We start from the raw sequence: 23,024 nt of genomic DNA on the forward strand, positions 1-23,024 counted from the left end.
ACTGACAGCCTGAACCCCGTCTCCGTCACACAGGGGCCCTCAGATCTGAGCGGCTCCAGCACACTGCATGCTAATGATAGGCTTCCATGCCTCTGTGTGGTCCAGGCCTGATTAAAGCTTAATTGCGCTGCCGTGCTTTGAGATGCGCTGGCTCTAATTATGCTCTGTGTTGTGTTGCTGTGACATGCTGTTTTGCCTTGGTCAAATCTTATTGTTGTATGCGTAATTATGCTGATTTATGGGACTTAACAAGGTTGCAGACTCTATTATTTGGTATTAAACTTGCTCTCATTGCTGTAATATGTCTGTGCTTATGGATTTATTCGATTAGTTTATGGATTTGTTGTGTGATATTTGGGGTCGGGGTGCATTTTTCAAGTCTTTATTTTATTCCATTCCTTCATTCGTTCATCCATGTTCATTTTAAACTTTTTCTTTCATCATTTATTTATCTTTCTTTCTTTTCTATCTTTATTTCTAACTCTCCATTCTATTGTTATTTCTTTCTATTGTTCTTTTTATCTATATTTTGATCTATCTTTCTTTCCATCTATCATTTATTGTTCATTCTGTCATTCTATCTATCGTTGTTTCTCTTTATTATTTGTTTATTTTATCCATAATTCTTTTTATCATTTATTGCTCTTTCTACCTATAGTTCTTTTTATCTTTTATTGTTCTTTATATCATTGTTTCCATCTGTTTTTCTATCTGTCATTTTTTCTGTCATTGTTCATTCTGTCATTCTATTTATCATTCTTATTTTTCTTTTATCTATCATTCTTTCCATCTCTCATTTATTGTTCATGCTATCTATCTATCTATCTATCTATCTATCTATCTATCTATCTATCTATCTGTCTGTCTGTCTGTCTGTCTGTCTGTCTGTCTGTCTGTCTGTCTGTCTGTCTGTCTGTCTGTCTGTCTGTCCGTCCGTCCGTCCGTCCGTCCGTCCGTCCGTCCGTCCGTCCGTCCGTCCGTCCGTCCGTCCGTCCGTCCGTCCGTCCGTCCGTCCGTCCGTCCGTCCGTCCGTCCGTCCGTCCGTCCGTCCGTCCGTCCGTCCGTCCGTCCGTCCGTCCGTCCGTCCGTCCGTCCGTCCGTCCGTCCGTCCGTCCGTCCGTCCGTCCGTCCGTCCGTCCGTTGTTTATTCTATCGTTTGTTCTGTCTTTCATTTATTGTTCATTCTATTTATTTTCCTTTCCATCATTTGTTGTTAATTTCTTTCTATCGTTCTTTCTATCTATCATTCTTTCTATTAATCTTTCTATCTATAGTTCTTTCTATTATTCTTTCTAACTATCATTATTTCTATCTATTTTTTTCCATCGTTCTTTCTATCTATCGTTCTTTCAATCCATCATTCTTTCTATTTATCGTTCATTCTATCAATAGTTCTGTCTATCTATGGTTCTTTCTATCATTCTTTCTATCTATCGTTATTTCTATCTATTATTCTTTCTATCGTTCTTTCTATCTATTTATCATTCTTTCTATCGTTCTTTTTATCGTTCTTTCTATCATTCTGTCTATTGTTCTTTCTAACGTTCTTCTATCATTCTTTCTATCGTTCTTTCTATCTTTCTTTTTAACTATCGTTCTTTCTATTGCTCTTTCTATCATTTTTTCTTTCATTCTGTCTATTGTTCTTTCTAACATTTTTCTATCATTCTTTCTATCGTTCTTTTTATCGTTCTTTCTATCTTTTTTATCTATTGTTCTTTCTATCATTCTTTTTATCATTCTTTCTATCTATCGTTTTTTCTTTTGTTATTTTTATTATTCTTTCTATCTATCGTTCTTTCTGTTGTTCTTTCTATCATTCTTTCTATCATTCTATCGTTCTTTTTATTATTCTACCTATCACTCTTTCTATCTTTTTCTCATTTATCTGTCTATCTGTCTTTCTGTTTATCTATCATTTAATCAACCATTCTATCTATCAAATAATCATTTACCTATCATTCTATTACTTTATTATTTCATCTTTCATTTATTTTATATATCTATCTTTTTATCTATCTATCATTCATTCTATCTAATCATTTGCTCCATGTGCCATTCTTTATATATATTACTCACATAAATGTCATTTCTAAACTTTTATTAAAATATATATACAGTATATTCACACTCAGAGTGAGAGCTCTGTTAATATATACAAAGCTGTGTGTTATAGTGTGTCAGTTTAGAATGGGATCTGTCTGTCCTGTCCATCTGCAGCTCCTCTAAATGCCCTCACCTGTCTCATCGGGTCCCTCTTAACCCCTCTGACAGACCTGAGAACTGCAGTTCACACAGCTTCAAGACCTAAGTCAGGTGGAAAGCACCGGGTTGGATTTCAAAAGAGAGAAATCAAAGTGAAGGTCAAAGTCGTATAGCTGAGTTTAGACAATGGAGCGATAGATTCTCCGGGGCAGAGACTAGCCGTGCCTGACTAAAGTGGACCAAAGGGGGAGGGAGAAAGAAGGTCAGTGGTAATGGGTTTTCCGCTTAATTTCATAACGCTATGATTGCTACATTTACCGGAGCTAATATTGACTCACTGTTGCCTTTTATGAGTTTTACCCCCCCCCCCCCCCCCAAATACATCTGTCCCATACTAGCATGTCACTTAGAGAGCTCTTTAAACAACATTTGTCTTATTAATTACCTCTTTAGTGAAGAATATCTTCATGTCTATTGAGATTAGTTGTCGTCGTTGTTGTCTTGGCTTGTCGGAATTGGGTGAAATTTGTAATTGGGTGACCGGCCAAGTGTGCATGTCATGCATCGTCCCAAAGCACCAGAGGTGTTTCTTTAATGAACGCTCATGTTCCACAAGCTTAGTATGTCACCGCTGATGACACTAACAAAGTGAACGTGGCCCATTTACAGTCGAGATGGAGAGACTGAGGAGCTTTGCCAGTAAATCTGCAGGCATTGGTTCCAATCCAGTGAATCACCTTAATATGTTGACATCAATTTGCTATTTACATGTAGCTTGGAAAGTTATCTTGATTTTTAATCCAACGATTTGTTCCAAAGCTGTTCAATTATCCCAGATTTGCATAGTGAAATTGAGCGGACTGTTTAAAAATGTAAATAGTATTATTTTATTTTACCCTTTTGTGCTGTTGGGGATGTTTTCACCCACTCTGGGGCGATTCTGAGACTTATCTTAACCTCAACTTTCAGCAAATGGAATGATTTTTGGTGACGAATCTTGATTTGACACATATTTTGGGAAAATGCTTTGGAATAAAAAAAAAAACTTTACAATACACTCACAATACTACCCTTTCATTATGTCTGGGACTGTTTTTGCCCCATTGACGTCCATTATAACAACATTTTTTGATTGCAAAGCCATACACCATATAATCGTGCATGCTTTATGGTTGATGTTTTTTTGAGCAAAAGGTTGATGGTTGATGGTTTCATCAGTTACAGAACAAAAAAGCCTGGTTTCTGGATTTTATATGTTTGTATGTGTAAGACAGAGAGAAAGAGAGCAAACTTACCTCGATATTTTTGAGAAAAGAAAAAATAAGCAGCTCATAAAAGAAACTTTTTTGCCCAGCAAGCCTATCTAAAAGGGTTAATGGTGCCAACTGATAATCAACGGTAAAAATGACAAATTTGACCTCTTGCCAACAGGCAAAACAAGATAAAACAAAATCAAAAGTGCATGATTATTTGGTGTCAAGGCTTTGCAATCAAAAAATGTCACTATAATGGAAGTCATTGGGGCAAAAACAGCCACTAACATAACAAAAGGTTAGCCAATTTGAACTATACAGAAGGTTAAAAATGTAAACAGTAATCTCAAAATCAGTGTTTGTTTTTATTGTTTATTAAATGTTTTTCAAATCTGGATTGGCAAATGAACAGAGTATAGTGTAAGTAGTGATGTTTTATCTAAAATTTAAATAGTAATATTTTAGATTAAAAAAATTTATTAAAGTGCCCATATTATCACATGAAAATGACTAAAAGAATGTGCTATAATGTTACAATTGCAGCACGGGATGTTCATCATTCATAGATGTAAGTTCAAATATTTCATATTTTTAATAGCGCGAACGACCGCATGGCATGCTTCTGTGTGTGTGTGCGCGCTTAGCCTCAGAGACGAGCAGAGCACACACATCTAATGCCATTTCAATGTGAGCGATTTAATGGTCAAATACATTTGTGTCAGAGCGCAGTGTTTAGTGATTATTCATATTAACCCTCATTTGTGTAATAAACAAACAAGTTGAGAATCAAAAGACATGATGTGAAAGAGAAACCATATCAGAGCCACACTATACTTAAAGAGACAGCACACAATATTCCTGCTGTCAACTTTTTTTATTATCAATCAAACAACAAAAGGACAAAATCCCTCACTGCTCTTGACTGAAGGACTTTTGTAGCTGAAGTTTTATTCGTGCAGTGAAGATACTTAAAGCACCGTTTGTTTCATATTTTTATTCTATTGTATTTATTTCCCTTTCCTTATTTAAAGGGAGGAAAATAACTGGACATATATAAAATCAGATTTATTTGCCCTCCTGAATTATTAGCGACCTTTTCCCCCCAATTTCAGATTAATGGAAAGATTTATTTTCAACCCATTTTTAAACATAACAGATTTAATAATTCATTTCTAAGAACTGATTTCCTTTATCTTTGCTATGATGACAGTACATTCTATTTTACTAAATTTTTAAGATACTAGTATCTATCTTAAAGTGACATTCAAAGACTTAATTAGTGTAATTAGGCAAGTCATTGTTTAACAGTAGTTTCTTCTGCAGCCAATCAGAAATATATACTGCTTAAGCAGGCTAATAATATTGACCTTAAAATCTAGCCGAAAGAAAACAAATAAGCCTTTCTCCTGAAGAAAAGAAATTATAGGAAATACCTCTGTTAAACATCATTTTGAAATATATATATATATATATATATATATATATATATATATATATATATATATATATATATATATATATATATATATATATATATATATATATATATAAACAAAATTTACAGAAGGGCAAATAAATTTTTCTTCAACTGATAATCGTTAAGAATAATCGTGATTACAATTATGACCAAAATAATTGCGATTTTGATTTTTCCCATAATAATTTAGTATGGCCCCTAAATGATGTAACAAAAATGTAAATGGCCCTTGTTAGAAAAAAAAGGTTCCCCACCCCTGCGATATACAGTCACATCACACTGCAACTCGTGTGATATTGCACATTTATATATATAGTTAACTGTATATGTGTAATAAAAACATAATAAAAAATATAATAATGAATAATTATACAAATGATTTAAATAGAATATTTATAATATGCACACAGGAATAGTTTATTGAATTGTAGGAAAATGGTAATAAATATTACACCAAAATAAAAGCACTCTATGAATGTAACCAATAATTATAAATGGCTAACTTGACCTTCATGTACAAATTCTCTGCCGAATCGAGTTTCTCTGCAGATCTGCCATATGGAGCTACACATGTTGCTGTCAGCTAGATAAAACCGAAGCTCTCCAGCTAGTTAATTTTCCCTAAATGTTGTCATCATTTTTAAGACAGCATGTTCCCGCATTCCTCTTGCTCTCTTTGTATAACCATCAGATTAATTTTTAATATCATTATTCAATCAGAGTCTCCTTTGATCTTGAGGCGTCTCTGTCCCTCCCTCCGTCTCTCCCTTCCCCCCCTCCAGCTCCGCTCCAAACATCTTCAGCTCTCTTTTCTTAATGAACACACTTCTTCACTTCAATTATTCACCACGTCTTTTATTCCCTCTGTTTTTATAGTGTCTTGAGGGAAAAAACATCAATAAATAAATAATCCTGTCGGCTACTGTCTCATGTAACACCAAAAAAGACAACGGGAGTGATTTTTTTGTTATCCTTAATGCTTTATCTTGTTGACATTGAGTTTGCTTAGAATATAATATCTTGCAAACTGGAGAACATCAGCTAGTGTTCATCAGATCAGAGTTCTGTGTCGTGACATGAACAGCATTATATTTCTTTCTAAAAGTTACGCTAGGTTACTCTGTATTACTTTTTAGTTACTTTTACCATAATAAACACAGAACTTTGTGTGTAAAATAGGCTAAATTATATTTAAATACGAGTAAATAGGCCTACTTCAATGTTATATCCACTTTTTAACTCGTGACAAATGGAATACTGTTCCCAGGTTCAAACCACTAGTCATTTGAATTGAGAAAATATTCATTTATGGCCACTTTTTAGTCATATCACACATCAAAGTGAATTTCATATCAAATCATGGTGCATCACAGACACCAATATATGTATATGTTGGATATGGGTTGCAAATGAAATCTGCAGGAAGGTGGCTCTCCAGGAACAGGGTTAGCCACCCCTGCCATATATCATTAGAAAAATGAAATCTGTTAAAGTTTAAAATAAAAATGTAACATAATAATAATAATAATAATAATAAATAATTATAATAATAATAATGATTTTTCCAGCCTCTCTTGTGAAAAAGTACATTTAAAAATTCATTGATGACAACAATACTACTACCAAACTAGTATTTAAATAAATTTTATATAGGGGCTGCTTTTGGTGCTTCAAACTTTTTTATTTGTTAATTTTTTGTTTCAAGAATGAAGAACAAGATTTAGAAGTTTTTTCTATTTAAAAAAAAAAAAAAAACTGTAGCGAAAAATGATTTCTCTTACGTCAGATTGTGTTTTCTTGCACAGCTGGATGTGGGACTCCTGAAAAAATTATTGTTTGCGTTGGCCAAAGCTAATTAGTTGAAGTCACATTGATATGATGGTCAACAGAGGATATGACTGGTCTTGACGCCTTTTTCGATGGGTTATTGTTATAATTTATGATGGCTTAGTTGTCAAAATAGGACAAATAAGCTCATTTATTGGACAAATTCTGGTTGTCAGTGAGGCTATGGGTCTTTTGAACTGCACAACCCCCCTGGCTACAGGCATATAGCATATAGCTCCTATACTCACAAATTCATTCCACATAAATCTCTAATAGTTTTTTTATTATTATTTTTACAAAATTCTGCACATATTTAGCAAAAGAAATGATTAACAATAGAACCCAAGCCTACCCAGATCCCTAACCTTACCTGTAAAGCCATACAAATATAGTGTTGGTAGTATAATTTGATTGGTACTGTAGCATTAATTGTCACCACACTGGTAAGAGACCAAATCTTCACTTAATTTCAGGCAAATTTTTTTGTTGTATTATGCATTAATGAGAATGTCAAAGTAAAACATTTCCAAAATATTCACAAAGCATCTTAATTCTGAACAAAGTAGCATATTACTGTAATGCCAATGCTTTTGTAATGCATTACTCTTAACACTGGTTGCAGACGTGATCATATGTATGCTACAAGCCTCCACAATAGAGTCTCTGTGTATGTATGCACTCGCGTGTGCATCTATGTGTGTGTGTACGTGTGTGAATAACTGAATTTGTATGTCCATGAGTGGAGGAGATGCTGTGGAGACCCCGTTGCCATGGTAACGTGGATGGAGCGAGTGGGCGGCGGCCCCTCTGACAACCTTTATTTTCCACAGCTTTCAGTCTCGGATATTAACCCTGAACCCAGAGAAACAGAGAGATGACGTCAACTAACCGAAATAAAAAAAAAAGAGGCAGTTTTAAACTCGGCGAGCATTGCATCAGCAGCGAGTAGTCTAAGATACAGGTCAGTTGTCAGGTGGTTAGAGCGGCTCTCTGCTCTCCGGTGCTGTCTGCGCACATCAGAGGCCTTTATGAAGATGAGAGCCACATCCACGCAAGGGGGACCCTTGGGGAAACTGCATAAGATGTCAAGTCAATAAAGCAGAGAAATATCGCCTCAAGTCAGCGGTGTGGTGATCTTTAGAGCTCTCCAAAGCCAGCCATAGAGGAGTGTGCGCTTGTGTCCCCGTGTGGAGAAAAGCTCATCTGAAGTTAAACGTATCAAGGGATGTAGAGCCGGAGACCCCGTACACGCTCCTATAAAAGGAACGGAAATATTGGCCTTTATCTTCTGTAGCTTATAGATGTCGTTGTTGTTGTTTTCAGTGCTCCGTACTCCCATGGTTTCTACAGATGTTTGCAGTAGCGCTTCCCTTTCCATCCGTCACTCCATATTGTGCATCAAAATAGTTCATGTGTTACAAACTAATAGAAAATCGCCTGTGCAAATGAACCAGATCTTCAGACATTCTGCTGAATAAGAATGCAGATGAAAACTTTGCCGAATGAAATGTGCAAGCTTTAAGGGTGTTGATGGACTTCTCAGTTTATATTTTGATCATTTTGAATCTGATGCAGGTTGTCATCTTATCACAAAAGGTATTTGCCTCAAGTTTTTTATTCTAGCTGTATGAAGCAAACATGCTGATTTTGCAGTATATTTAATAAGCAGAGGCTCTGTTCTTTCGTGTGGTGTGTTGTATCTTCCAACATTGACAAAACAAAATATTTTAGGAGCCTAGCTGGTCCTAGCAAGCAATTGTTTAATCAATTCTGGCAGAGATTGAAAGAAGCTGGACTGTTGAATGAAATAGATCATGTTGGAATAATCGTTCTCTATTCCATGCGTGTTCAATTCAAACTCAGGAGAAATTGTTCAATGCTTAAAGGATTAGTCATTTATTGAATACAAATGAGTAATTTGATGTTTAGAGCTCTGGGCATGCACAGATATAGTCTAGCCGTTATACAATGCTAACCGGGACTAACGTCAGGTGCTCTGCGCTGCCCGGTATCTAGAAACCCAGTTTTATAGACAGAAGGAGTAAAGAGGGGTGAGTTCCGGGCTGCTCCTCTGCATATTTGGTATTTCCTCCTTCACCATTCTCTTTCTGCTCAGAAAATTTGTATAGTTAATTGCACCTTTAACATATTTCACAAGTCGTGACAACCATACCCTTCTTGTGAACCTGCACATCTTTTTTGGTAGAGAGGAAGTCTGGACCAAGGCCCACCTCTTGCATCTTGCGGCCATTTTCCCTTGTCAGCAGAACTTGAACAAAATGTTCCAGTACATGACCCCATAATAAAAGAAGAACTTTAGTTAATATAACATATCACATAACGAGAAAAAGATTGGTTAATCAGTTGCTAGTCAAAACCTTTTTTCTAATGAACACAATCAAAGTATTAGTGTATTAGTCTATTAGTCCATGATTAATATATGTATATGTTCCAAAAATATGAAGAGATTAATGTGGGTAACATAAGGTGTATATAATGTTTTTGAGATTAATATGAGTAGCATAAGGTGTATATAAGATTTTCTTTAGTTTTCCTCCAATAATCATATCTCGAATCAGATCACACTAGCTGTGTCCTAATTGGCACACTATACACTTTGCACTTACACACTCAACAGCATAGTATATGTGAAGTAGTGTTGTCCTCGTCCCAAATGGACAACCCAAGCTCATTCTGGAAACGTAGCCCCGCGGACGTTTCTGGAGACCGCGATTTACGTGGCCGGAGGTACATAAAGGCCGCGTTTGTTTTTTTTTCGAGCGAACGCCGCGGGGCGGTGTGGCGCCGCTCCGCCCCTCCTTTTCGCGCTCGCCGGCCGACGGCTCGCCTCCGAGTGGAGGGCTTTCCCGACGCAATCAGTTTGTCCGCCTAGCTCACAGCGTTGCGTCGGCGGAGCGGAGGCCCCGGACGAGGAGGAGAAGGAGCCGGCCGCGGTGGACGGCGACCGGGATCGAGCCCGGGGAACAGCGGGTTCCGGAAATCAGTTAAGACGAAAAACGGAATCCGAAAAATAAGGGCGAGAACGCGGCGGGATCCGAAAACGCGGTCGAAATCGAAGACGGGGGCTTTTGCTTTTTTTTTTTTTTTCCGATCTGGCTCCCGAGAGGCACCCGCCCGAGACGCGAAAAAGCACGCACAGCGGCCTCTCGCGGATCCGCGAAAACAAAAAAACGATCGAATACGTACCTCCCGGGACGTAAAACGCGGTCCGCAGAAACGTCCGCGGGGCTACGTTTCCACAATGAGCCCGGGTTGCAAATGGAACACTAACGTTTTTTACTAAGCGTAAATTCAAGCCGTTTCCCTGATGACATTTGTCGGTCGCCAAATTCGTGAAATAAATGACCAAAGTACCAAATAATACCTGCCCTGGGTATAACTGCATTCACCATCGGGAGGCGATATAATCACTCTCATAGGAGAACTTTGCTTTCACAATTCAAATGAAATAAAGTAATCCAACATGAGCGCTTGAAAGCTCCGCTCCTTTCTCTACGTGTGCAAAGCTGTGGCCATTGAGCGCCTATTGATTGATTGATTGATTGATTGATTAAACATTTGATAATTCCACAAATATATTTATCACTTTGCTGCTTTGAGCTCCCTCTTACAATATTGAAACATACTTTGTAAACTGTGGTACCCCAAAATAAACCATAGTTTTGCTACACTAACCATAGTGTAATCGTGGTATTTGTAGTAAAACTGAAGTGTCCAGCATTTCACACCTCATTTTACCGGCTGAATAAGTGCATCATTCGGGTAATTAAAGTGGACTTTTTCTTTTTTTTTTTTGAGCTTTCAGTGTGAACGTAGTATTTATCCTAAAAAATTGGCTAAAATAGTGCATAAGTATGCGATTTGGAATGCACCTAAAGACTTTACCTATTGATTGATTGATTGATTGATTGATTGATTGATTGATTGATTGATTGATTGATTGATCTAACTCACCTCAAGAGTTGAATCTGTGTAATGGCCGTTGATGAAAGAGAATTTGATTGGATATTCAGTTTAGAAGGAATAAAACCTATAGGGATAAAAGTGATCAATGAATAGGCACAGAAAAAATCTGCCCCAGTGTTATGACATCTTACCTGAACGTTTTCAGGTCACAAATATTTTCTAACAACATGAGCCACCAGGAATGAAGAAAACTAATGAATATCCCAAATGTTAGACAAGCCCTGTTTTGTTTATGCTTTCAATCTACTATCCTAGTTTCCGTTTCTTAGTTTGTATGAGGAGCAAAGACTGCTGACATAAACAGTTATGCTAATTCAGATCACATGTGCCTGTTTACAATTACCTGTAGTCCATTTTGGGCTTTTTGGCCCGTGATGCAGCCAACACATGAAGCCTGCTGAGTGTCATTTATTCATGAATCAGACTAGACTGATTACATTATTTGTTGGTTTTGTGTGCAGCCCGAGAGGACTTAATTGAAAGATTTTTTGCTATTATATAGCCATTCATGCTGTTTTTATCACATTCAATACAAACTGAATTGAATCAGCAGTGGTGCCTTAGATTCACAAATGGTGCATACATTTAGATGACAGTCTTAATAGAAAATTGACTTTTTTTTAGCAAGCAATGATTGCTGCCTTCGTCTGATCATAGTCAGATCAATAGAATCTATAGTTTTGCATTCCAAACATTTGACTCAGATTTTTCTGCTCTGCTTGATTTATGAACACAAACCTTAAGAGACAGACAGACAGACAGGCAGACAAACAGACAGACTAGTAGGTAGGTAGATAGGTAGGTAGATGTGTGGATGAATAGAGGGACGAATGGACGGACGAACAATTAGATAGCAGGACAGACAGACAGACAGACAGACATATTGATAGAGGACAATAATCCAAAGCACACCAGCAAGTCCACTTCTGAATGACTGAAGAAAAATAAAATGAAGACTTTGGAGTGGCCAAGTCATACCCCTGACATGAATCCAATTGAGATGCTTGAATTGATTGATTGACTGACAAACCATAAAAATAGTTTGCACATTGCCACTTTGAGCTTCTCCTTATAAAAATGACTATGCTTTTTAATCCATGATAACAACACATTAGCCATGGTTTTTGCTAGCAAAAACTAGCCTTTTGCTAGCCTTCATCTGATCATAATGAAATGAATAGAATCTATGGTTTGCATTCCATACACTTGGATCAGATTTGTTCTGCTCTACTTGATTTATGAATGCAAACCTTGAGTCACCTGCAACAGGTTTATACAAAAAAAAAAAACACTCTAGTCCTCAGGAAGACCCAGACGCAGTCATGGCTGAGCGCACAATCCGGTCCCGCACCAAATATATGGTGAACAAACTGATATGAATTATGAATTTAGGTGAATTCAGGGCAAATTGTATCGGTGGGGAAGGCCAGCCTATAAATAATTTACCCTGCAGGGGGTCTCTGCAAATTACAGACACCCCTCTAAGTCTTCTTGTTTTCAGCCACTCCTCTTTTTTTCCCATTACCTTCAGTCACCTTTCTCCTCCTCCTCTTTTCTTCCTGTCCCTCTTTCTGCGCCTTCAGATCTGTGTTTCAGCTGCTGTCCGTCGCTCTGCTTTCCAGACAGACAGACCCTCGGGGAGATCTTGAGGGTGGAGGGCGAGCATGTATTCATTTATTTCCTCCCTCCATCTCTCTCGCTCCTCCAGTCTTCGACACGCATCTTCACAGTTGGAGGCGGTAAATATTTAAAGAGGAGGCATGACAGAGCCCAGCCCTTATAAACACATACTGTACAGATGACTTTCACTGGATAAACATTGTTAGTGCAGCTGTGGATCTACAAAACGGCAGAACGCAGGGGATTGTTTGAAGAAATTGCCTGTGCGAGGACTAATATTTGCAGTTTTTTGCTCTGATTTTAAATGAGTGTGCTAGAATACAAAGTCTCACTGGTTGCTCGAGGGTGCATGGAACATAATTATGCAAGCAGATGATGATGATGATGATGATATAAGAATAGATCTCAGAACTGTGGAAGGCTGGTTTTGGTTGCCTGCATGGCATGAAAATGAATTATTGATAAGACCGTTGACATGACCACCGTGACCTCTCCAGACAACGTGTGGTTATTTATGTTAAAGAGACAATAGCTCAATACATGTGGAGGGGTCTGTGTTAAAGTGTTTAATTTCAGGATTAATTTTTATTTTTGTTTGTTAGAATAAAAACAGCATTATTTAAAATCGTTATTTAAAATGAATGAAATCTTTGGTTAAATTGCCAATAATGTAAATGTCGATTTAATCACTTCAATCAATTTGTTCTGGATTTGTTGCAAATTTATTCATATAAATATCCTTTTTTTCCTATTGAATGTTATCACTCGATAAAATAGGTGTTATCAGTGGTTATCAGCTGATAGATGTGGGTCAGTAGAGGTCTTCTGCGCCTACTGGTAGTCTCAGAAGGCTGCTATCATCCATCCACATGGTTACTTAGCTATACTAATAGAGAAGACTCCAGATCCAGACTGTGACCGTTGGGTTTTGGATTGGGGTTGGGGTAGAGGTTAACAAAAACAATTAATGGGAAGTTTAATAAATAATATAAATAATTATCAACTATACTACTTGTGCGTTCGATGGCGGTGGAAGCGTCAAAAGTCACTCTGGCCGCCCTGGTGACAATGCTGTCTGCCTTCAGCTCCGGCGGCGAGAGCTTCAAAACTCACTACATTGATTTTGTATTTAAATGGGCCGTTGCAGCATATCAGTTACATTCCCGCATAAAACATATTTTCTAGCGTGAAAATGTTGCACACTTTTTTTAAAATTCATTTAATAATGGAAGATCAAGGTACATGCGGTATGGCTTTGCACCACTTAATTCACCAATGTGTCCATATGTCTGAATTCGCCTGAAGCAGCAATACTGTTTTGTATTGTCGCATGAGATTCCCGCTTTTTTAAAGAAAAAAAGTGTGTATAACATTAATGCACATCAGTAACCTGCCAGTAACTTTTTAATGTATGTTCCTGTAAGAAAACATTGCAAATCTTTAGAAATCTGGTGACTGCAATAATCAAACTCTTGGGAACAACTGTGATCGAAACCAAAGTTCACAGTGACTGTGTTCTCTAGACTCCTCTCAAGCAGTGGACTTGCTTTTATATTCCAATTGCTTGCCATCGAACCACGTCATAGCTCATTACCATAAAGTTGACTTGAATTCAACTCTCCTTGACGCCCACACTGGCAAAGACGCACTGCACTGCTCCTCGCCGCTTATTGCCACCGGCTCCCATTGAAAATGAATGACTTCCGGCTACTTTTGACGCTCTCGCCCCTTTCGGTGTGAACGTACAATTACAGAGAAGACTCCAGATCCAGATCTGTTTTCACATTACTGTGATGGTTGGGTTTCAGGGTTGGGGTAGGGGTAGACGTCTATAAAATACAATTAATGTGAAATAAATAAATGATTCTCGTTAACTTCTGGCTGCAGCCATATGTGATCTAGCTGATTAACCATGTGGATGGATGATAATAGCTCACCAGTAGGTGCAGAAGGCCCCTACTGGCCCATATCTATCAGCTGATAACCACTGATAACGCCTATTCATTCGAGTAAAGTGTTGATTTTTTGACATTTGCATATTTCACATATTTAAGCTGTCATTAGCTGTCCAAGTATGCTGGGATTGCTAAAAGATTTAGAAAACATTTGAATTTGATTTAATCTTAAGTATCAATAATTACAAATGATTCATTTGAATGACTACAAATTCTTCCTGTTGATTTAGTCTTTTCTATTCATTCTTTCATTCTAATAGCACAATTATGTTTGTAAACTTGATACTAGCATTACATGAAGGCATTTATTATATCGTTAAGCAACCTCAGGATGAAAAAGGGCTGGATTTACACTTGCAAAACCCACTGTAATCCAAGTGTCATGACAGGAATAAGGACACCAAAAAAAAGTTTAGCTTTCAGCTCACAGCTCCTGAAGTACTGCGCTCAGCAAGTTGGTCCGGTGATGATTATATAACACCTTATATAGTCTTTAGAAGAGGTCGTAATATAAGTTTCAGCTGTCCCTAGAATGTGAAGTTTCAGCTTAAAATACCTAATGGATAATATATTATACATGCTGTGTATGCACCTTTTTAGTGCGGAAGCAGAAATATGCAGTTTGCATGTGTCTCTTTAAACACCCCTTTTTATTCATAAGAGTGCTTGAACTTTATGCCTCATGATGTACCTTAGATATTCTGACAACAACAACCAAAACATCTGCATGGATTATAACTATTTTCAGTTTAAACTCTGGGTTTAGTTTAGTTAAGTTTAGTTCAGTTTAGTTTGTGATCAAGCAAACACACGGCTTGACAGTGACCTACTCACACCTGCAGCTTCTCCACGATGGACGTCCAGCATTCTCTAGCCCCCGGTGCCTAGACTGGAGCTCTGCACAAGAAGTTGGGCCAGATGAGAAATGGTTGCGCCCAACTGAGCCTGGTTTCTCTTGAGGTTTTTCGTTATCGTCACAAACTGAAACTGAACACTGGACTGACACAGTTTCAATGTACTAGAACTTCTATGTTTGCCTGCTTTGACACAATCTACATTGCAAAAGCGCTTTAGAAATAAAGATGAATTGAATTGAAAAATGGCCAGGATCACTGGTTTTCCAGTGCTGAAAAAGAACCTCTATGTGAAGCAAACATTCTCTGCTCATAGTATTATTAAGCTTTTATGAAAGAATGCAGGAGATTGTCTCTGAAAGCAGTATCTTTCTTTGTCCATGTTTTTGGCATGGAATCTCTTGGAATTGCTTCAAAATCATGGAACATCATTCGATTGTTTCATAATTCACTCTGGAATAAAACACTGCTTAAAGGGCCATGAAATCCACCTGTCTCAGCAGGTTCTTTCACACCTCTAGTTTGAAAAAAGTCAGGAAAGTGGGCGAGTCCAGCTTTGTTTAAGTAAGAGTGGCGAGTGGCGAAAGAGGACAAGGATAAATTGACAGTGATTCGGAAAGCAGTATTTATAGCAGATCTAAGAGCTGTGTGTAAGTGGAGGATTTTCAGTCCATAATATTGTAGTGATAATACTGTAAACTTAGTAACTAAATCATTTTGACTACAGTGTGTCTTTAAAAAATGAAAGAGTACTGTTGATGATACTAACTAACTTTGCCATCTGAATAAACATAAACAAAGAACATTGATTACACACTTACAGGACAATCAACACGAACTGAAACCGCATCTTTTTTTTAAAAGGAGACAAGTGGCAAATCCGGATTTCAACATTTCCAGATTTGAAAAGCTCTCGGGTAAAAAGTGTTCCTTACAAACATTTTTGCCGCATGTTAGCAGACCACTGTAATCCACAATGTGGGTCCACATGTGAGCTTTGCTGTCATCGCAAGGAAATGAAAACAAAACCTTCATTGTGGCACATTTATAAATGCAACACTGACGACTTATGTCTCAGAACATTTCTTCTTCTACTTGTTTGAATTACGGTTGACAACACAATGAATACGTTTACATTGACACCAATAATTAGATTTTTATGCGATTAACACAATACCGTGATTAAGAGTCTACCATGTAAACAGCGGTTTTTGAATAATTTAATCAGATTAAGGTCATATTTGAACTAAAGCGAAATCGAAGACCTGTGGAGTATGCCGATTTTCCAAGAAATATGGAGTTTTTTTTTTCTTCCATTCAGCATGCTGTATAAACTTCCGTTAAAACATAACTCTTCCAGCAGTTCATAGTTGCATCCCATATCTCATTTTCCACATAGGGTGTGCATGAAATGTTCCTGAATAAAAGTGAAAGTCAAACTGCAGTTAAAGTTGACAAATTAAAAAATAAAACACCCGAAATTACATAAAACTCCGGAGGAAATGCGAATAGACGCAATGATGTTGATCAAATTATGTGCCATAACATGTAAAACGAGATCACGAAAGCAACACTCAAAAAGCAACTCATGTAAATACCTTGGTGTAATTATTCTTTATTTAGATTAAAGCAAATAATTTGATTACTGATGTCCATGTAAACATAGTCAATGTGGTGTCTCTGAACACTGTAACAGGTAAAAAGAGTCTTCGAAGCTATATCATGCATATTAATAAAGTTGCGTCTCGTTCACAACAGAGCGCACTGATTGGTTTGAACCAAGTCTTTCTCATAAATTAATGAACAGATGTACTGAAAACTCCATGAGGTCACTTTGTACCGGCTAGTACAGACAGACAATCCCCATGCTGGAATTTACACATGATCTCATCGTCGTGACGTTGCTTCAAAATTTATGGATAAACGAATTTGCTCTAAACAACGCAAAAGCAACCAATTTAGCTAAATATATGTCCTAATAGTGCTTTTAGCAACATAGGACATATCTGTCAACACTTCAAAAAATGTGTTTTGATGTTTCATGACCCTTTAAAATCTCTGCATCTATATGATTTTCACATAAACTCACTCATAAAACTCTCATAAAATACTCAACTCAACTGAAATACACACAAGGTCATGTCAAAAGTATTCACAACTATGTTTGTGTTTAGGGAATAAAAACATCTGATATTAATTTAGGATGTTGTGTCATGCACATTTCGTAACTACATTCAAGAAATTTCAAGGAGTTCGGAACTCTTATTGATCAAGAGCGTACCTCACTATTGTATTCAACTTTGTGCTTTGTATCATTGTAGATCGTTTTTATTCTCAAACAGCGATATTACTGTACATACTAAATAAAGCGTAAAGTGCAAAAATCACAATATGACCCATTTAAAAACGCCACATTGTGACTACAGATGTTCTTAAATATCTACTCTCATCCCAAAGCACTTAAAAAAATTCACTTTCATGTGATTACTCATGACACCAGCTTTCTGTGATGATATGATTCACATTTCCACTGAAATCAGCCAGCGTGTGCTGTGAGTGAAGCGGCATGCTCCATTTCGCAAAGATAATTGGTTGTTTTTCAGATGCTTCAGGGTTGACATTACGGAGTTTGTTTATCTGGAATGATGCATCAATTCTCAGCGGTGTTGAAAGCATGCTATGCTTTATTATTGTTGGTTTGTTTATTTATTTAATTTTTAAAACATGCACATCTGTTCTACGGAAAGTGCCTTCAGCTCTCCTCCGCCGCAGGGCATCGTCAATGTTTAGTCTGTGACCTTCGGTAATGAGGCAGGTGACAGGATTAGATAGTATCACCAACCACTGCACAGCGGTGCTAAGAGACCCGGACTATTGTCAATCTCTCTCCCATCAGCAATAGAGGCCATGTAAGCCGTCGTAGACAAGCTTCTTATCAGCACGTTGGGGTTCAAGTAGAGCTCATTTCATGGATATGTGACACTCCAGTTCAGTTCCACACCCTCAAACCCCTCCTTTCTTTCTCTATTCTCTGCAAGCCAGTCAGGCTTGACTCGGTCAGCTAGTTAGCGGCTGCAGCTTGATCATACGCTATACGTGATTGGCGGCTGACTCCCTTCGGAGCTGCTTTGTGACAATGCTAATCGGACTACGCTCAGCACCTCTTAGTGCCAATGAAATCTTCAGGCCGACTCGATTCATCCTCATTTGATGGCATTTGCTAAAGGCCATCGGCTGGCACCTAATTGGCTGCTTGCACATTCCCTCCCCCCTCTGATCAGCTCATACTAATATCTCTGAGTAGAGGGGACGAAAGGAGAGGAAAGGTGACGGATTGATTGGGCAGCTGTGTGATTTAATGGAGGAAGGGATTACTGTCTTGGCTGTCATCTTCCATCACTCCTCCTCCTCCTTCTCTAATTCTTCCTTTCACGATGCGATTCGTAGGCACAGTGCCGATGTGAGGTGACTGTGCTTAATGGGCCACGTAATCCAGCATTGAAGTGCTTCACCAACATTATGTGTATGAGCTTTCATATGTGACCTGTAACTAACATTATAGGGGCTTGAATGCTGACTCAAATGTTCCAGTTGAAAAGGAAAGAAAAAAATTCTGTTGAATGTCAGATCTCATGTGAAAAAAACTAGTATGGTGTGTTTGGGATGCTGGTACAGTGATGGCAGCAGTATTTTCCTAACCGGTCAAATAGTGTTGTGGTGTGTAGAACAGGTCTTGCTCCTGTCTCGGTGTGAATCTGAGAAGGGTCTGGCTGCAGACCAGGCGCACATGCAAGCTGAGCTGCATGCAATGCTTTTAATGTGTACACCTAACCCTGCCCATAACCCTGCCCCCCACAGTGACATGACTAGCTCTGTTCAGTCCATTTGTCTGTATCAGCTTGAAGCCAGATACTATTGGAAAAACTTCTCAAAAAAACAACTTAATAGATTTTACTAAATTGTTGGTGCATTGCCTGATTTCTTAACATAATTACTCTGATTAAGTTAATAACTTGTTTATGGTTTCAATTATTTTGTTCTTAAAACATTTATGTAAAATGGCATAATGGCAATTAATTATTATTTTGTCAAAATGTCACCAAAATATATAGGAAATAATAATTATATATATATATATATATGTGTGTGTGTGTGTGTGTGTGTGTGTGTGTGTGTGTGTGTGTGTGTGTGTGTGTGTGTGTGTGTGTGTGTGTGTGTGTGTGTGTGTGTGTGTGTGTGTGTGTGTGTGTGTGTGTGTGTGTGTGTGTGTGTGTGTGTGTGTGTGTGTGTGTGTGTGTGTGTGTGTGTGTGTGTATATATTTTAGTGGCAAAATTCCATTTGCACTTGATCATAATTCTTTTTTAAATGTCAAATGCATAAAAGAGTTGGCAGGAATAAGGCCAGAGAGAGTTGCGACCTACAAAGATGTATTCCCAGTGCTTTTATGGGACTATGATCATCGCTGCGATGCTACTCCACCATCTGAACCAGAAACAAACCAGTATGAAACAGCTTGGAAATTCATGCTAGTCTGAGCTGGTCTTTTCAGCAGGTTGTCTTTGTGTGTGAGAGAGTGAAAAATCTGTGCTTTACTCTTCCTTCAACCTTTTCTTCTGCACCAAGGTCACTCAGCTCCAGGGTTTGGCACCACTCGGGTACAGCGGTGCCCAGCTAAAGATATGCATAACTGCCTGCTGCTGTCAAACATCCTGTACCCCAAGCCAATGAAAATATCCACCTTACGCTCCTTATTTTGTTTCATCCCCATTGTCTGTCTGAAGTTTTATCGCGAGTCCTCGAGGGAGCTTCCTTTTTTACAGTAGTGCGATCAAGGCAAGTGAATGAAAAAGAGAGTTGTTTGATCCAGTGATAGTGCTGATAAATGGAGGCACACACGCAGGTCTTTGTGTCATTTGGCAGATGGAGACCTGCTCCTGCAGTGGGTCTCATGAGCCTGCGGCGTGAGCGATAGATGCTCTAATATTCGCTTATCTTTTCTGCTCCTCAAAAAGATCCAGGCGTTATTTTAAATGAATCTTTTTTGCTTACACTGGCCTCTGCTCGCCATTGATTATTAACGCATGTGGCCATTAAGATATTCTCAGATCTTGTTAAAGTAATAAAGTGAGTAAATTGCTTTATGAGATGGCATGGTGGTGATTGTGATTAGGATGTTTTGCCATGCGATTGCTCTTATGGTCCTTTCATCAGTGCATAGGGTGTCTTGTATCTATATAAGGGGAAATGTATTATATCGAGTTTGGTGTTGAGTGTTTAAGTTGCAAGTGTACGCATTAAATATTAAATATCAGCCTTGATATTTATATATGTATGTATAATATTATATATAAATAAATGTAATAATGGGCAACGCGTGGCGCAGTACAGCAAGAAGGTTGCTGGATCGAGCCCCGGCTGGGTCAGTTAACGTTTCTGTGTGGTGTTTGCATGTTCTCACCACGTTCGCTTGGGTTTCCTCAGGGTGCTTCGGTTTCCCTCACAGTCCAAAGACATGCGGTACAGGTGAATTGGGTAAGCCAAATTGTCTGTAGTGTATGTGTGTGTATGGATGTTTTTTCAGAGATGGTTTGCAGCTGGAAGGGCATCCGCTGTGTAAAACATTTGCTAGATAAGTAAGCGGTTCATTCCGCTGTGGCAGCCCCAGATTGATAAAGGGGCAAAGCGGAAAAGAAAATAAATGAATGAAATGTAATAATGCAAAGTTAATTTAGTAGTAAGTGTTAAAGTATAGGTAAATAATAATTATAAATATAATTTCAGATTTAATACAGAAAAATATATGCAGAAATATAGATAAATATTCATTTATCAAATTACAGGGGGGTTTTGGGGGGAGGGAATGACTTCCCTAATTAACGCTTGATCCAAACTTCACATCAAAACAAAATTTATGCGGAGTCAGCCCTTTAATAGTAAGAAATATCTTTCTCTGATCTTTGATTTATATCCCAAATAATATTAATAAAAAATGTGCAACACAAATTTACATACTACTGAAAAAGTTGACCCCCTGATCATCAATGTATAAATCACACCCTGTAACTATTACATGAATTTTGATATTGGTTTTAGTATTTATTACTGTGTAATAATATTAATAACAACAATAATAATAATGATAATAATAATAATAAGTAGTATACGTTTTATTACATAAAAATAATAAAAATAGTAATAATAGTAGTGGTAGTAGTAGTAGTAGTAAGTTGTTTTATATATATATATATATATATATATATATATATATATATATATATATATATATATATATATATATATATATATATATATATATATATATATATATATATATATATATATATCATCAGTATTAACTTGAGATTAGAAGAATTTTACATTATGGAGAATATTGTTATATTATCATTAATAAATATTATTACAAATACATTATAAATAAATGTTAAATACTGTTAATATTAAATAATAGTAATGACGAATATAAGCAGTAATTCTAAATTAAGTATTACATATAATCAAAATAACATATTGATAAACATTAATTAAAACTGCTGATAATGCTATTATTAGTAGTAATAGTAGCAGTAGTCATGCTGTATTATGTTATTTAACAATATATATTGTAATATTTAATAATATATTTATTATATAATATTTAAATAATATACAGTAACCTATAAGAAATATAACATATAAAAATAACAATGAGTATTGTGAAATATTTAATCTACTATTAATTATAAATAGCATATTGCATGACATGGATTTGATAATAGTCATTAATAATCACCATCATGGCTAATACCATCCCTTTACCATCCCTTTAACATTTTACCAGAACAAAATGTATTTCTTTTATGCTGGACTGAGAAGGTGAAAACACATTATGCACCTCTGTAACTCACTGTGCACTGAACTCCACCCCTCTTTGCCTTTTGTTTATAATGTTTCTGGCTCTCTGTCCTGGGCCATGAGGAGGTCTAAATGCTTCTCTCTTTCTCTCCCTCTCCCCCTCTCCCCCTCTCTCTCTCTCTCTCTCTCTCTTTCTCCCTCTCTTTATCTCTCTCTTTCTCTCTCTCTTTCTCCCTCTCTCTCTCTCCCTCTCTCTCTCTTTCTCCCTCTCTCTCTCTCTCTCTCTCTCTCCCTCTCTCTCTCTTTCTCTTTCTCTCTCTCTCTCTCTCTCTCTCTCCTCATGCAGTGATCTTTTGCATCAGGAGGGTGTGGACCTGAGAGAAACACACAGGAGGAAGACACAGTGCTCTTCTCTGAGTGGAATAATCCACGGCTTTCCTGCACCGCTGTGTTTGTGTCTGTCAGCAGGTGCAATGCCTGCCACGTCACAAAAACAGCAGGTGAGCAGCAGGGGGCGATGCACGGCTCTCCTGCTTCCTCTCCTTCTGCTAGCAGTGGCTCTAAAACCCGGGAACACCACCATCAACATCCCATCCAGATGTGAGTACACTGCAATACATATGTACATCAAGAGTCTGTTGGCATTGATTTCTACAGTACATGTTTGCTGTGGTTTGTTATTATGGCGCATGAGAGTTAAAAAGTGCCAAATGTGCAGTTTTAAGTGAGTTTAATTACTCAATTGATTACTCCATTGATCTGCAATGGCTAGTACAGGCCTGTTTGGAAAGGACACTCGGGCTGGTGTTGACTGAAACCCACCTGAGCAGGAACTGTAACAACAGCAGCCGCTACAAGCTTCCTAAAGCTATAAACAGCACTGCTATTATTGTACAGCTGCAGTTTAAGATTGCAGCCGGTGTAACAGAGCATCTCTCTTTTCCACTCATTTAAACACACACACACACACACACTCTCAAACAGAAGAGGAAA

The 23,024-nt window shown here is 37.6% G+C and overlaps 1 protein-coding gene across 8 annotated transcripts in view; it reads left to right on the forward strand.

Moving 5' to 3' along the window:
- The window catches only part of l1cama (L1 cell adhesion molecule, paralog a), a 102,555-nt gene that overhangs the window by 44,113 nt on the left and 35,418 nt on the right, over positions 1-23,024 (forward strand). For all 8 annotated transcript variants that reach the window (NM_131361.2, XM_021469729.3, XM_073937995.1 and 5 more), the window contains 1 exon segment: positions 22,378-22,631. In NM_131361.2, coding sequence (NP_571436.2) covers positions 22,505-22,631 — 127 coding nt within the window. In that variant the 5' untranslated portion in view covers positions 22,378-22,504.

Source organism: Danio rerio, chromosome 23, assembly GCF_049306965.1.
Source record: "Danio rerio strain Tuebingen ecotype United States chromosome 23, GRCz12tu, whole genome shotgun sequence".
In the NCBI taxonomy this organism is placed as follows: Eukaryota; Metazoa; Chordata; class Actinopteri; order Cypriniformes; family Danionidae; genus Danio; species Danio rerio.